This window comes from Aulonocara sp. 'chitande type north' Nkhata Bay, linkage group LG3, assembly GCF_057382095.1.
Source record: "Aulonocara sp. 'chitande type north' Nkhata Bay isolate Kocher_YH1m ecotype deep benthic linkage group LG3, A_spYH_male_GT1.1, whole genome shotgun sequence".
In the NCBI taxonomy this organism is placed as follows: Eukaryota; Metazoa; Chordata; class Actinopteri; order Cichliformes; family Cichlidae; genus Aulonocara; species Aulonocara sp. 'chitande type north' Nkhata Bay.
Window position 1 is genome coordinate 74,921,304 of NC_141346.1, and position 16,200 is coordinate 74,937,503.

Consider the following 16,200-nt stretch of genomic DNA (forward strand, 5'->3'; position numbering starts at 1 on the left):
ACCGTTTTATTCTCCGCGGGAGTTTGCTTCATTCATCCTGGCCGCTGTTTACATCCCGCCAGACGCAGATGCGCAGGCAGCTCAGTGCGCACTCGCGGAGCAGATTCTCCACATGGAGCGGACATACCCGGACTCTCTCATCATTGCTCTTGGGGACTTTAACAAAGCCAATCTGAGCCATGAGCTTCCGAAATATAAGCAGTATATTAAATGCCCGACCAGAGAGGAGAGGACATTAGACCACTGCTACAGCACGATCAGCGGGGCCTATCGCGCGGTGCCCCGCGCTTCACTCGGACTTTCTGACCACGTCATGATCCACCTAATCCCCGCGTACAGACAGAGGCTGAAGCTCTCCAAACCTGTCGTGAGGACTAAAAAACTGTGGAGCGACGAGGCTGTGGAGGAGCTTCGCACGTGTTTGGAGACCACAGACTGGGACACAATGAAGGCTGCTTCTAACAGCTTGGACGAGTTTACGGACACTGTCACCTCCTATATCCACTTCTGTGAGGACAGCATTGTGCCATCACGCACCAGGGTGAGTTATAACAATGACAAACCCTGGTTTACTCCTAAACTCAAAAAGCTGTGGCTGGAAAAGAGAAAGGCGTTCAGAAGCGGAGACAGGGACTGCTACAGAGAGGCCAAGTACAGGTTCACTAAAGAAGTGGACATTGCTAAACATCAGCACTCTGAGAAGATGCAGCAGCAGATCTCAGAGAATGACTCGGCCTCTGTGTGGAAAGGTTTTAGGAATATCACCAACTACAAGCCTAAAACCCCCCACTCCACTGACGACTTGCTCTTGGCCAACACCCTCAACGACTTCTACTGCCGTTTTGACGAGCCATCAAGCAGCCTTCACACCTCCAACGGCCCCAACAATAGAGACACTTTGGACACTCATTCCCCCACCTCTCCCCCTCCATAGAGCCATCACCACCTTCAAACTGTTCACCTACAACACCCCCCTCCTCACCCCACACAAAAGAGGATTTCACACCACCTCCTCCCACCACAACTCTTCATATTCATGAAGCAGATGTGAGGAAGCAGTTTAAGAATCTGAATGCTCGGAAAGCTCCCGACCCAGACGGCGTGTCTCCTGCCACCCTCAGACACTGTGCAAACGAGCTGGCCCCAGTGTTTTCTGGCATTTTCAACTCCTCACTGCAGGCATGTCATGTGCCTGCCTGCTTCAAGTCCTCTACCATAATCCCTGTCCCCAAGAAACCTAGGATCACTGGACTAAATGACTACAGACCCGTGGCTCTGACATCTGTGGTCATGAAGTCATTTGAGCGCCTAGTTCTCTCCCATCTCAAGACCCTCACGGCCCCCCTCCTGGATCCCCTGCAGTTTGCATATAGAGCCAACAGGTCTGTAGACGACGCCATCAACATGGCCCTACACTTCATCCTGCAGCATCTGGACTCCCCAGGAACCTACGCCAGGATCCTGTTTGTGGACTTCAGCTCTGCCTTCAACACCATCCTTCCAGACCATCTCCGAGGCAAGCTTTCCCAGATGAATGTGCCTGATCCCATCTGCCGGTGGATCACTGACTTTCTGACGGACAGGAAGCAGCACGTGAGGCTGGGAAAGAATGTCTCGGACTCCCGGACCATCAGCACCGGCTCCCCTCAGGGCTGTGTTCTTTCTCCTCTGCTCTTCTCCCTGTACACCAACTGCTGCACCTCCACCCACCAGTCTGTCAAGCTAATCAAGTTTGCAGATGACACCACCGTTATTGGGCTCATCTCGGACGGGGACGAGTCTGCCTACAGGAGGGAGGTTGAACGTCTAGTGTCCTGGTGCAGCCACAACAACCTGGTGCTGAATGCCCAGAAGACAGTGGAGATTATTGTGGACTTCAGGAAGCACACAGCCCCACTCCCCCCGATCATCCTGACTGACACCCCCATCACCTCTGTGGACTCATTCCGCTTCCTGGGTACCACCATCACCCATGACCTGAAGTGGGAACCCACCATCACCTCCGTCATCAAGAAAGCCCAGCAGAGGATGTACTTCCTGAGGCAGCTGAAGAAATTCAACCTGCCAACACGGACGATGATGCAGTTCTACACTGCAATCATCGAGTCCATCCTCACCTCCTCCATCACCGTGTGGTACGCTGGAGCCACTGTCAGGGACAAACAGAGACTGCAGCGTGTTGTGCGCTCTGCTGAGAAGGTGATTGGCTGCAGACTCCCATCTCTGCAGGACCTGTACACCTCCAGGACATTGCGGCGTGCAGCTCGGATCTCAGCTGACCCTTCTCACCCTGGACACAGTCTGTTTGACCTGCTCCCCTCAGGCAGGAGGCTCCGGTCCATTCGCACCAGAACCTCTCGCCATAAGAACAGTTTCTTCCCCTCTGCTGTTGGACACATGAACAATAACCATATGACTGTCCCCGCCACTAACACATGACCCTACGCTGTGTCACTGCATCATTCCATGTTTGGCACTGATCACCACCTGCACTCATGTATATATCTTTCTACGCAGCACTTTTAATTCTTATTCTCATGTATATATCTCATGTATATCTCATGCACATATCTTTCTACGTAGCACTTTTAATTCTTATTCCTACTTTTATTTTTTCATGTCTATTTAAGTGCTATTTATGACACTATGTTTGCACTGAAGCACCGCAGCAATTTCCTAATGTTGTAAACCTGCTCAACATTTGGCAATAAACCCCTTTCTGATTCTGATTCTGATTCCTAAGCATGCTTATCCCCTCCCGGTGCAGACGGTGGGTCGAGGGGACCAGCGCAAATGCTGCAGGCCCGAATGCGCTGTCTACACCGGCTGTCTCTCACCTTTTACCCATCCCTGTTACTTGTCATGTGTTTTTATGGCGTATTAAGAGTTTTCATGTGCTCTGCGCTAAGGTCATTTTTTTTGTCTGTTCTCAAACTGATCTCCCTGTTGGAGCTCAGTCTGTGAGGAGTTCTTTTTTCTCCTCATCTTTCCTGATGTTGTGCATTTTCCGCTGTTCGGTTCCGGGTCGCTGCTCTAGCGGCTGACCGGCCAGCTACCTAGCCTGACCCGTCTCCCCAATGTGATGTTTGTGTATTGTATGTACGGTTGGAAAGCTCAGTATCCTAATTGCCCCTTGAAAATAAATACAGTGTTCTGAATCTGAATCTGAAAAGATTACAGAAGACGACTCTGTTCAGTAAATATTACGCTCATGCTGTCACGAAATACCAAAGGTAGGTAAAACTCTGGTTGTTGCAGCCATCCAGTATGACATGCTTTGTACTGTTCTGCTGCAGTTTGTGACACCTGGTTGATGAGTTGTGAAGGATGATGAAACAAACACTTCACTCAATGTTTGTCTTCTAAACTGGATGTAATTTGGGCAGCCGAGAGTTTTTCTTAATCTATCCCAGCTGCAAATAGGAACACAACAAATAAATAACTTTACCCACTTGGATCCTTATCATTCAAGATTGTGAAAAGATTCTCTACTCAGAGAATACTGGAGATTTTAGATGAGAGAGATGTAAGATGATGAAGGGGAAGAGTTTTCAGAACTCGAGGCCTTTTGTCTTCACTGTACAGGACAAAGAAGACAGGGAGGGAGGGAGAAGTGAGGAGAATAACACACAGGAAATGGTCTTGGGCAGACTCAAACCAGGCCCTGGAGTCACAACTCTAACCTTCAGTACATGGGTGACCTGCTCAGCCAGGTAAGCTACAGCAGTCAGCAGTGTGTGAGTTAATTTGAAGACAATGATGACTATAAGTCAGGTAAAAAAAAAAAATACTATCATCAACCAACAAGGGGAAAACAGTGAGCTTGAATGACCAAGCTTTGACCAAGGGTGGCTCACTCCTCGGTCTTCTTGCCCAAGGAGTGAACCACCCTGCATGGCTATCAATGTGGTGCAACCAAGGCCATCATACAGTACAGGCCATCCAAGCTGATTTTAACTTTTCCTCCCAGATACCACCTTAGAAATCATCTAGATTAGGATATGTTGGCTGTTCTAGATCCAATCACAACAAACAGAGAGCTGCTGTGTGTCCAAGGTGAACAGGAAGAATATATACATGCATAAAGTCAATAAAGTCAGAAGGTTTGCTTTAGACTGTGCTGCCGTTTATCATCAAAGACAAACAGGCACCATGCTGCCAACAAATGGCATCAAGTCTGACTTGAGGTTTTTTGTTCTTTTTTTTTTTTTAAATCAAGATTAAATTTTATAGCAACCACAGCAGAGATGACCAGGGAAGGTGTGCTTGAGGGGATATAGCTACAACAGCTGGTTTCAGACTGAAGATGAACTGAGGTGCTGCACCCAAGTCTGCAGGTTCAGGGAGGGACAAACATCTGCTGCAACCAGATTGGAGTGAGAGGAGAGAGCAGGCCAACAACAACAAAGAAACAACAAACACACTGTGGAAGACCGAAGCAGAGTTTAGTTTAAAGTGGAACTAAGGATGTTTCTCTGGCTGCCAGGATTCACTGAGTAATTCAAATGCTTTCTTTAATGCAGGACCCACCATGCATGTAAACGCAAGTGTTTCACCAACATTTGTGACTAAAATAGACCTGCAGTAGAAATGTATCTAGGAGCATGCATGTGAATATGAAGTATCACAACATCAGGCACATGCAGCCTAAGTGTTTAAACAAAGACTGATAACATAACAGCAGCAGTGATGATCAGAGTTTATGGTGAATCCAGCGTCTCGAGTTCTGGAGGCATCAAAGAGGTCACAGTTGTACTGGAGAAATCCCAAAACTTTAGGATACAAATTCATACAAAGACAGAAAGCCTGGTGAAATAAATTACTGACACAGTTGGATGTTAAAAGTAAAGACATGAGTACAAATGTACTCACAGAGCTTTGTTGGAGGCTTTGACCACTGGCAGCAGCCTCCGAAGAGCCTCCTCTGAAGCAGAGTATTTCTTCAGGTCAAATACATCCAGATCTTCTTCTGATGACAGTAAGATGAAGACCAGAGCTGACCACTGAGCAGGAGACAGTTTATCTGTGGAGAGACGTCCTGATCTCAGGGACTGTTGGATCTCCTCCACTAGAGAACGATCATTCAGTTCATTCAGACAGTGGAACAGATTGATGCTTTTCTCTGCAGACAGATTCTCACTGAGCTTCTTCTTGATGTACTGGACTGTTTTCTTAGTGTACTGTGAGCTACTTCCTGTCTGTGTCAGCAGACCTCGTAGGAGAGTCTGATTGGTCTGCAGTGAAAGACCCAGGAGGAAGCGGAGGAACAAGTCCAGGTGTCCATTTGGACTCTGTAAGGCCTTGTTCACAGCACTCTGGTGGAGAGATTGAAGTTTTAGTTTGTTAAATAGTTTAGACCATGTAGAGGTTGTTTGTTGTTCTTCCAGCAGATTGAGTCCAGAGTTGATGAAGGTCAGGTGGACATGAAGAGCAGCCAGAAACTCCTGAACACTCAGATGGATGAAGCAGAACACCTTGTCCTGGTACAGTCCTCTCTCCTCTTTAAAGATCTGTGTGAACACTCCTGAGTACACTGAGGCTGCTCTGATATCGATGCCACACTCTGTCAGGTCTGATTCATAGAAGATCAGGTTTCCTTTCTGCAGCTGATCAAAAGCCAGTTTTCCCAGAGACTCCATCATCTTCCTGCTCTCTGGACTCCAGTGTGGATCTGTCTCAGCTCCTCCATCATACTTGACCTTCTTCACTTTGGCCTGAACCACCAGGAAGTGGATGTACATCTCAGTCAGGGTCTTGGGCAGCTGTCCTCCCTCTCTGGTTTCCAGCACATCCTCCAGAACTGTAGCAGTGATCCAGCAGAAGACTGGGATGTGACACATGATGTGGAGGCTTCGTGATGTCTTGATGTGGGAGATGATCCTGCTGGCCTGCTCCTCATCTCTGAATCTCTTCCTGAAGTACTCCTCCTTCTGTGGGTTAGTGAACCCTCTGACCTCTGTCACCATGCCGACACAGTTAGGAGGGATCTGATTGGCTGCTGCAGGTCGTGTGGTTATCCAGAGGCGAGCAGAGGGAAGCAGTTTCCCCCTGATGAGGTTTATCAGCAGCACATCCACTGAGGTGGACTTTCTAGGGTCAGTTAGGATTGTAGTTTTGTGGAAGTCCAGAGGAAGTCGACACTCATCCAGACCATCAAAGATGAACACAACCTGGAAGTCTTCAAAGCTGCAGATTCCTGCTTCTTTGGTTTCAGTAAAGAAGTGATGAACAAGTCCCACCAAGCTGAACTTTTCCTCTTTCAGCACATTCAGCTCTCTGAAAGTGAATGGAAATATGAACTGGATGTCCTGGTTGGCTTTGTCTTCAGCCCAGTCCAGGCTGTATTTCTGTGTTAAGACTGTTTTCCCAATGCCAGCCACTCCCTTTGTCAGCACTGTTCTGATTGGTTCATCTCTTCCAGGTGAGGCTTTAAAGATGTCTTCTTGTCTGATTGTTGTTTCTGGTCTGTCTGGTTTCCTGGATGCTGTTTCAATCTGTCTGACCTCATGTTCATCATTGACCTCTGCAGTCCCTCCCTCTGTGATGTAGAGCTCTGTGTAGATCTGATTCAGGAGGGTTGGGTTTCCTGCTTTAGCGATGCCCTCAAACACACACTGGAACTTGTTCTTCAGGGTGGATTTAAGGTTACGATGACAAACTGGAGCTTGAAGTTCTGAATGAGAAGAAAAATAAACACTCAATTCCAAAAATAACTAATCTTTAAAACATGTTGCTCCATCTTCCATCTCTGGAAAATGTCTCATTTATCCAGCAGCTTAAATCTTTAGATAAATCCTCTTACGTCTCTGCAGACGGTCAGCCAGCTCCTCCTGCTTCATTCTCCTCAGGAAGTCCACTGTGATCTTCACAAACGCCTCTCTGCTGCTGCTCCTCTGACTCTCTAAGCATTCTGGGTAACCTGGACTCAGAACCTTCTGGATCTCCTTCAGCTCGTTCTTCACAAAAGTGATGATGTTGTCCTCCAGCAGCTGGAACAGAATATTTATGAATGAGCCAATCAGACTGAAATCATGGAGCCAAACATCAGATCCATGTTGGACACACTGACGATCCACTGGTCTACAAAGAGCAGCATGGAGATGACTGTGAACAGAACAGATGTAACAGTAGTTGTTGTACATGTACAGACCATAAATATGGAGTCCAGCTGTGTTTGATGCTGCTGGGCAGACTGACCACTGGGAACCTCTGAGCTCTGCTGGTCCACTCTGTGGAGGAACCATGAAGGATCAGATCAACACAGGATAAAGATCCAGGAGTTTCTGCTCAAATAACTTCATCTGAATCAAGTCTGTCAAGTTTTAAACTCTCAGATTGTGAACATATCAGTAATTTTCAGTCTGTTTTCATGGACGTCCTTTCAGTGGTGATGTCAGGGATGATTTTGAAGAAGCTCATCAAACTGAACCATCAGCAGATCACTGCTCCAAAACCAGAACATGATCCGAGTCTCCCTCCACCACCAGAACACCAGCTTTACTAACGTGGTAGATCAGTGTAGTACAGATCAATAACTGATGAGTCATTTGATCAAAATCACTGAGTGCTTCACGTCTGACCCTCTGATGCTTCTGTAGACATTTTACATATTTAATGAATGTCTGACAGTTTTACATTCATTCTATGAACACAGTGGAAATGTTGTGTTATAGTCTCCATGTTGTTTCCAGCATCATAAATTCTTAAGTTCAGAAAATTAGATTCTTTCTTCACAGCTGAAAAACAACAACATTTATTCTCTATTGAAATCTGCATCGTCCACTCCAAAGGTCACAATCTGAAGGTAACATCTGGTTTTGTTCCCTGTGGTTAACTCTGAGCATCAGTATGGTGGGATTTATCCACTACATCCACACCACTGTGGTTCAGTGTTGTCCTGATGGAGTAACAGCAGCCAGTATGATCCAGGCTTTAGCTGCTGGGTCTCTGTGTGACCTCTCAGACTGTTTAACAGATCAGACACAAAGAGAATCAGAGCAGCTCTGTTCTTTAAAGACAAACATGAACCCACTCAGGTCACACTTTCCCCACAGATATGAGCATCACTGTCCTCAAACAGCAAATGACCAAGTCGAACATTTGGATCTTTTCTCTTTCATTGTTTTCTTTTTAATGAATCTTTGTAACAATCTGAGGATGTTTCAGGTCATATTTATCCAGGAAACACAAACATGTAAAGGAGTCATCACAGCTCTCTGACCTCGTTGCTCCAGGTTCACCACTGAAGTCTGGAACGTTGCCTTTGGACCAGTCACTCCTCACAGACGGACAGCTGGACCCTGCAGACTCTGCTCTGTCCTCCTCTTCCTCCATCATCATCTTCAGTCAGTCTGAGAGGTAAACCACAAACACTCAGTGAGTTCACATTAACAGGAGGAACTGAGTTACAGTCGCTGACCTCTGACCTGTCAATGTGACCATGAAACCAGGTCAATATATCTGTAGGTTCAGTCATCCAGGTCATGTGATCTAAGGAGCTTGGAGAGAAAAGAGACGTCTTTAAGTTTCTGGAAGACGTTTCAGCAGAGAAGCTTCTTCAGCTGTAAAACCAAACGGTGGAGAGTCCCAGATATTTAAACCTGAGAGGGAAAGAAAGCATGTCGCTGACCCACCACTGATGTTATTTCAAGGAGGAAACTGAGAGCCTTTGCACCAGGAGCACAAACATCAGCTCCAGCAATGATCCACTGATGTGTTTTTATTCCATGTATGAATGTTGTTATTGACAGAGATGACGTTTGTGTGTCAGTGATGCAGTGACTGTTGTTGTTACCTGTACAGGCTGGTTAGACTCTATGAAACAGATCATACAGATCTCTGCATGTTAGAAGAGACTATTAAAGGTCATGAATGAGACAAAGGCAGGGAGGCGTCCTTTACAGCTAAACAGCAGAGTGAGAGAACAGCCAGCACCTCTACATTTATCACATTATACAGCACATGTATGATACTGACAGGGATGAGAAGAATTTAGTGATTCTGATCCCATCATTGATATTACTTATTGATTCTCAGTAGCTCTGCTCTGACAGTCACCACCATCACTGAGCAGCATATCAAAGACATTTGTGCACATTAACTGCATGTTGTGGCTCAAATGTTTGTGCATGTTGGAGGCATTTCCTCTTTGTTGTGATCAGTGTTGGTCATTACTCAAAACAGTCATTATTACACATATTACACAGAACACTTTGATTAAAAGTAATGGAGTACGTTACTTCATTACTCCTCATAACATTACTTTGATGTTACTGTGTGAAATGAACAAATGAGCATGTAACAACATAAAGCTGAGGTACAGCCCCACACACCAACACAGATCCTGATGAGGTCACGTGATGTTTCTCTGAGTGTTTATGAACACAAATCAAAGATGAAACAGCACAAAGATACTTCAAAGTGATTCTACTGTAGAAACATGAACAGGTAGAAACCTGCAGCCTGACTGCTCATCACTTTGTTACCTGTTCAAGTTCAGCAGCAGCAGCTCACTTTATCACGGTGCTGGTCTGGGGTCAGTGTTTACTCAGCTTTAACCTCACTCTGGGTTCTTGGCTAGCCTAGCTTTAGCTTAGTGTTAGCATGCTGTGTGCTAGCTTAGCGTCAGAGCTCTGCAGGTGTCTCGTGTGTAAATATTAATCACAGTGACAGTAAAGGAGGTAAAGGGCTGTGACGTCATCACGTACGCTGCGTCCTCTGTGGGCTCTGAGTGAACTCAAAGTACAAACTACAAGTACACAAACACGAACGTAGCTCAGAGTGGCGGACACACTCGGCCTCGTTGGTCCAGCTGTGAGTCCGTTACCGTGAACTATGGAGCGGCAGATTTGTGCTGAACTAAGCTGCACACAGCTGATGTTAGCCAGGAAACATTACACACTGACTTTAATGGAGAGACCGGAAATACAAACACACACAGTTTGTTGTGTGAAGAAATCAAACACGAGCTGAACAAACAGTAAAGTTCCTAAAGACAAACTGTTAAAGGAGGAAACAAAGCAAACTTACAGTTTCTTCACACCAACAACAAGCTCCACTCCACACCTGGACACTAAACACGGACACACAGGTGAGCTGCTTCCTGGAAGGAGGCGGGGCTCCACCTGAAACTCAGCACAGGTGGGAGGGGCTCAGCTCTGTGTGTGCTGATGTGTTAACTTTAAAAATATGCCGTCTGACTGCTCAGACTGAGTCAGAGTAAAGTTCACATGCTGACGTGTGGAGACATGAAACCTTGTTGTAGCTGCAGGTGTGAACACACTGATCCCAGATCAGCTCTGCTGTATTTGTAACATGAACATTTCTGCTGCAAAGCTTCAAATGTTCAGCATGTTTCTCTGTTTCCAGTCTATAGATCCAGTCACACTTTCTACCTTCACCTGTGCAGTAAAGACTGAGAGCAGAGCTGAAACCAAGCGTCCAATCAGGGAGCAGCATCAACACCTGAGCTTCATTCAGACTCTGTTATTGAAGATGTTGTTGGTACAAAGTTCATCTGCTGCTCACATGAATCCATGAAAGATTTATTTCACTGAATGTTTCTTCAAAGCTCATTTCAACCTGTTGAAGTCATGAATGAAAGTGCAGACTGAGAGTGGATCACATGATGTTTGAGGTGTGTCATGTGACATGTTCAGTATTGTCACACATGTCTAGATTGTCCCTGATATCATAACTGCTCAAACACTGATGATTATATTTGAAGAATTATTCCTGATGGCAGCAAAGTTTGAATGGAGCTCTCTGTCTGTGCTGACTACTGTAATTCATTATTATCAGGATGTCCAAAAAACTCACTGAAAAGCCTTCAGCTAATCCAAAATGCTGCAGCAAGAGTCCTGACAGGGACTAGAAAGAGAGAGCATATTTCTCCTGTTTTGGCTTCCCTTCATTGGCTTCCTGTTAAATCCAGAATTGAATTCAAAATCCTGCTCCTCACATACAAGGTCTTAAATAATCAGGCCCCATCTTATCTTAATGACCTTGTAGTACCATATCACCCTATTAGAGCGCTCCGCTCTCGCTCTGCAGGCCTACTTGTTGTTCCTAGAGTATTTAAAAGTAGAATGGGAGGGAGAGCCTTCAGTTTTCAGGCCCCTCTTCTGTGGAACCAGCTTCCAGTTTGGATTCGGGAAACAGACACTATCTCTACTTTTAAGATTAGGCTTAAAACTTTCCTTTTTTCTAAAGCATATAGTTAGGGCTGGACCAGGTGACCCTGAATCCTCCCTTTGTTATGCTGCAATAGATGTAGGCTGCCGGGGGATTCCCATGATGCATTGAGTTTTTCCTTTCCAGTCACCTTTCTCACTCACTATGTATTAATAGACCTCTCTGCATTGAATCATATCTGTTATTAACCTCTGTCTCTCTTCCACAGCATGTCTTTATCCTGTCTTCCTTCTCTCACCCCAACCGGTCGCAGCAGATGGCCGCCCCTCCCTGAGCCTGGTTCTGCCGGAGGTTTCTTCCTGTTAAAAGGGAGTTTTTCCTTCCCACTGTCGCCAAAGTGCTTGCTCATAGGGGGTCATATGATTGTTGGGTTTTTCTCTGTATCTATGAAGCGCCTTGAGGCGACTTTTGTTGTGATTTGGCGCTATATAAATAAAATTGAATTGAATTGAATTGAATTTGTCGCCCTCTGGAGGTCAAAGCACAAACTGCATGATGTCACTGTAACCACCACAGAGACAGGAAGTGTTTTTATGACTGAAACACTGCAATGATGCTAACGGCTGTCGTTAGGCTCACTGACAGCAGTGCTGATGTGTTCATGTCAAACACTGGCTCAGGTCAGACTCCTTCATCCTTCTCCAGCGTGAGGCCGCCCTCAGACCCACAGGAGCTCTGACCTTTGACCTCCTGACCCTAACCATTTTAGTCTTGTTGCATCTGCAAATCCATCCAAACTGTAGCCGAGCAAAAGAAGCTGGAAGCTGTTCTATGAATGATGTTGTTGAAGGAGCTTGGAAAGAAAAGCGTCTGGACTTCTTTAAGTTGCTTGAAGAGGGACATGGACGTCTTAACGCCCACTCACATCCTGGGACATTTGATCACAGGAAATCACATGATGGGGTGGGGCTAGATCTCACAATGGGTTCACCCAAAACCTTGGCTGATTGAGACCCACACCTGTTCTCACACCGTGGCTCGTGTGATTAGGTAGAGGATCAACAGGGGCTCCGTGTCCCTGAATTTAAACTGAATCTAAACACACCGTGCACAATGCCAAGTTAGATAATGGTTAAAAGAACAAGATAAGAATAAATAAAAAGATAAAATAAGGATAAAAAATAACTTAAAAAAATAAAATAAAAAGATAAATAACTGCAAATAAGTACAAATAAGTAACTGAAGACACGTGTGGTCTGCAGATGTCGATGTACATGGATGTACATGGAGTTTAATGTGCAAAATGAACTTAGTGTGCAAAGTGACCTGATGTGCAAACTGCAGTTTGAGGTCGGTCAGCTGTTCAGGAGTCTGATAGCAGTGGGGAAGATGGAGTTGTTGAGTCTGGATGTTCTACATTTCACACTTCTGAACCTTCGTCTCGAGGGCAGAGGTGTGTCTCTCCTCTGGACTCTGTGATGGTAGCTGCTCTGCAGAGAGGGCAGCGGGGTCCTGATGATCTTCTCCACAGTTGTTATCACTCTCTGCAGGCGTTTGCGGTTTGCAGTAGTGCTGCCGTACCATGCAGTGATGCAGCTGTCAGGCTGCTCTCCACAGTGCAGCTGTAGAACCTGCTGAGGATCTTGGCCAACATACCAAATTTCCTCAGCCTCCTCAGGAAATACAGCAGCTGCTGAGCCTTCTTGAGCAGCTGTGTGAGTTTGAGTCCCTCACTGACTCAAACTCCTTCAGTGACACTTGCAGCCTTGCAGATTAGTTTGCTGATCCTGATGCATCTCTGGAGCTGATGCTGTCCCCCAGCAGACAACAACAACATAGATGCTCTCACTAGTCCACTTTACCCTCTAATCACATCTCTGACATCTGCAGGTTGCTCCATAGAGACTCTTGTGCAATGCCAGGTGTTTGTGTTTGTCTGTAGGTACACATTAGATATGACCATAGACGCACACACACAAGTGAACACAGCAGCACAGATGGTTTCCACCTGCTTCCCTCTTTCTTCACACAACTGTGAGGATGATGAAGAGGTTTCAGGACAAGGTGGTCAGCAAGCACAGGATAAAGCAGGGCCATGAAACTCTCTGGTGCAGCAGATGTTTAATCAGACTCAGCTTTAGGCTTCTTTTCCCACCTGGCAGCAAAGTAACAGCTTCACTAATGTGAACAGTCACAATGTTAAACGTTTCTATATCTTCATATATTTTTATCTGTTGATGCTGCAGAATAAAGTCTGTTAACAGAGTGCAGGATGTGTAGAGCAGGTCCAGCTCTCCCTTTACTGTGTCCACTTTCATCAGCCCCTGTGAAGTGACACAGAGTGCATGTGTGTCTGTCAGCTGTTGTTTGTTGTGAAGGATGGAACAAATGAACACACACTTTTAGAGAAATCTGAAAAAGCAACACGTGCTTGGGCTCCTTCTGTGCTCGTCTTCATTAATGCTGATCTTTCTTTCCTGTTTGTTCTTTGGCACAAGCTTCAGTCTTTTCTCCCAGGGCTCCTTCACACTTAGAAACACACCTACATTCATTTATACACAAACATCATGAAACAAAGGCTTTGTAAAAGAGGACATGAGATCCTCTCTGAACAGCACATTCATATCAAACACAGGACTGAACAGGATATACTGAGTCTGTGCTGTTTTCATTGTTACTTGCTGAGTATTTTTCCAGTGTTTGAAATGTGACTCAAGTCTGATTCTTCTACTGTGTGTGAACTCTAAGCAGCTGCATTAAACAGCTGCTTTTCAAACCAGGCTCAATCCTATGACTCTGTGAATGTAAACTTTTGTCACCTGCATGAATAACAATCCTTGATCTAGTCAGGACTGCAGTGCTCCTGTGATCCCAGCTTATAGATGGAGGCTAGCATGAGAGGCTCAGCAGCTAAAGCAGCACACCTGGGTCTCCCAGCCTATTAAAAGCAGCCCTTTGCTTCACCTGCTTCACTAAACATTATTATTATTATTTAAGCAGAGTGGTGTGATTCATGTAGGCATTGCTGTGTGACAGGAGGACTTTTCTTGAAACAGCTCGTGTGACGTGAGCTGACGTAAAAACAGTGATGTTAGCTTGATTCTCTTGGCTAAAACTATTTTAAAAAGAGGGTCAATCATGCAAATCTGCCAATAGAAGCCAAAGTTACAGCCCCTCAGAGTTTAAAGAGAAAAGGCCCGTTTCCAACACGCGGTTGTGCAAAGGGAAACAGGCCCACAGTGCCTGAGTGTGTGGGTAATTCTTCAAATAATATTCAAAAGCAAACATTTTGAAGCATGTAAATAAAATTCAATCATTTCTGCTCTTCAATACCTAAGAAATGAAAACTGGCAGATGGTCCCAAAATGTGAAACGCCTGGCTATCTGTGCATTTAGTGCTGCAAGTTTTCACTGTTTACCTTCAGAAGCATAAATCTCTGCACAGATAATGTTCATATGTGGATTCCTGGTTTTCTGCAGTTAATTGTGACCCAAAGCGTATTTTTAAAGTGGTTCCAGGCAATAAAGTCTAAAAATAAATACATCTACTTCCTTTTTCTGTGTTCCAGCCTCAGTGACTCTGACACAGTGCTGTAATATTTACACCTCTGATGAAAACAGAGTTTGTAGTTGCAGAGAAATACTCGACTCATTTTGGGCATTTACGAGCAGGAACCTCAGAAAGCCCCTCGCTGCTTCACTGGTTAAGAAGCAAAGCAAACATTAGTTCACAGTGATGTTAATTAAGGCCCAAAGTTTAGGAACGAACGTCAGCACTTCACTAATGAATGTAATGCTGATTCATGTGCTTGTTTTGTAATGTGCATGTTGTGCGTTGCTATTTCCCATATTCTTTGGCACTGATAGATGAAGAGTCTCAGGCAGGACCGAGGCTGCCAGCTGCTGACAGTGAGCAGGGAGAGAGCAGCAGAAGCTGGGCAAGAGCAGGGCACCTTCAGCCCCCTTCATCAGTCAGAAATCATTTGGGTGTCTGTGTGAAATGTCTGATTTTTAAAATCTTTTTGTAGACATATTTATTAAATGTTTAACAATTATATAGAAGAAAGACAATGTAAAGAACAAAACATGACAAAACAAAAATGAGTTGAAGTTATGAACTGTTTCTGAGAGACAAATAACACCAGGATCCTTTTTGTGTAGCTGACAGCTGGTAACTGTGCAGGGGCGGGTCTAGCAAAGTGTTGCCAGGGGGGCAGGTAGGGCATTAACAGGGAGAGGGGGGCACAAAGACATACTTTTCTTTCTTGTTCTCATTTAAAATGTCTCACTTTTAATAAATAATTATCTGAATCTTACAACAAACGTTTCCATCTGATGTAAAATGTATAGAAATCCATTATTGTACATAGTCATTTTTTAGGGTCCCATCATAATTTCTTCAGAAGTAAGTACTGCATATGATGCCAGTGTTTCCCACATTTTCTAGATTCTGCACCAGTACTGTGTGTAAAATGCATCAAAAAGTCAGTTTGATTCTTTCTCACCTGTCTTTCTGTCTCCTTTCACTTTTTAAAGGTTGCCATGTTAGAAAACATATTTTGCCCTGCCGTGCTGTTTATTGATGTGGCAAATGAAAGGTTTATGAAAACATATCTAAATCTGTCATCAGTAATCAGCAATGATCATGTCTCACCTCTAGTCTCTGTCTTAATGTCAGGTTTCCACCGTGTGTTGTAGATGTTCAGGAGGTTAACTCGACCAACAGTCTACTTCCTGTTTAGAATACCAGGACAGGGAGGATGGTGCAGGTTTAAGTTTATTAGACTGATGCATGTATACCAACAAGACAGCGTCCATCACTGTGACAACAGCGTTTGTTTTCATTCAAAGGCTTTATGGTTTTTCCTTTAATACCTGGGGGGCCGGTCTCCAGTCAAAATGCCCGGGACCATTTTTTGTCCCAGTCCAGCCCTGGTGTCAGATCTGCATGCAGTGTCAATGAGACGATCAACAACAGATCAGACAAAACACTCAGGCGGACACTCCTCTGTAGAAGGAAACATGGGAAGTGTGAGGTAATCAGTGCACAACATCACTTTGTATTTC

General features: G+C 45.0%; 2 protein-coding genes across 2 annotated transcripts in view; both read right to left on the minus strand.

Moving 5' to 3' along the window:
• LOC147337028 (uncharacterized) overlaps positions 1 to 16,200 on the minus strand; it is a 642,403-nt gene that overhangs the window by 23,822 nt on the left and 602,381 nt on the right. The window lies entirely within an intron of this gene.
• LOC147337029 (protein NLRC3-like) lies at positions 4,869 to 8,340 on the minus strand. Its single transcript, XM_086287191.1, has 4 exons — positions 8,222 to 8,340; positions 7,151 to 7,229; positions 6,803 to 6,989; positions 4,869 to 6,673 (listed from the first exon to the last, which is right to left on the minus strand). The coding sequence occupies exons 1-4, from the start codon at positions 8,338 to 8,340 to the stop codon at positions 4,869 to 4,871; spliced, it is 2,190 nt and encodes a 729-aa protein (XP_086143317.1).

Bases quoted from the DNA above. Each gene is read 5' to 3' on its own strand.
- LOC147337029 (XM_086287191.1), bottom strand. From the start codon at position 8,340: ATGATGATGGAGGAAGAGGAGGACAGAGCAGAGTCTGCAGGGTCCAGC. The intron at 7,230-8,221 runs GTCAGAGAGCTG...GTTCCTCCACAG, and splicing joins GGTGAACCTGGAGCAACGAG to AGTGGACCAGCAGAGCTCAG. The intron at 6,990-7,150 runs GTCTGTACATGT...ATTCTGTTCCAG, and splicing joins AGCTGGACTCCATATTTATG to CTGCTGGAGGACAACATCAT.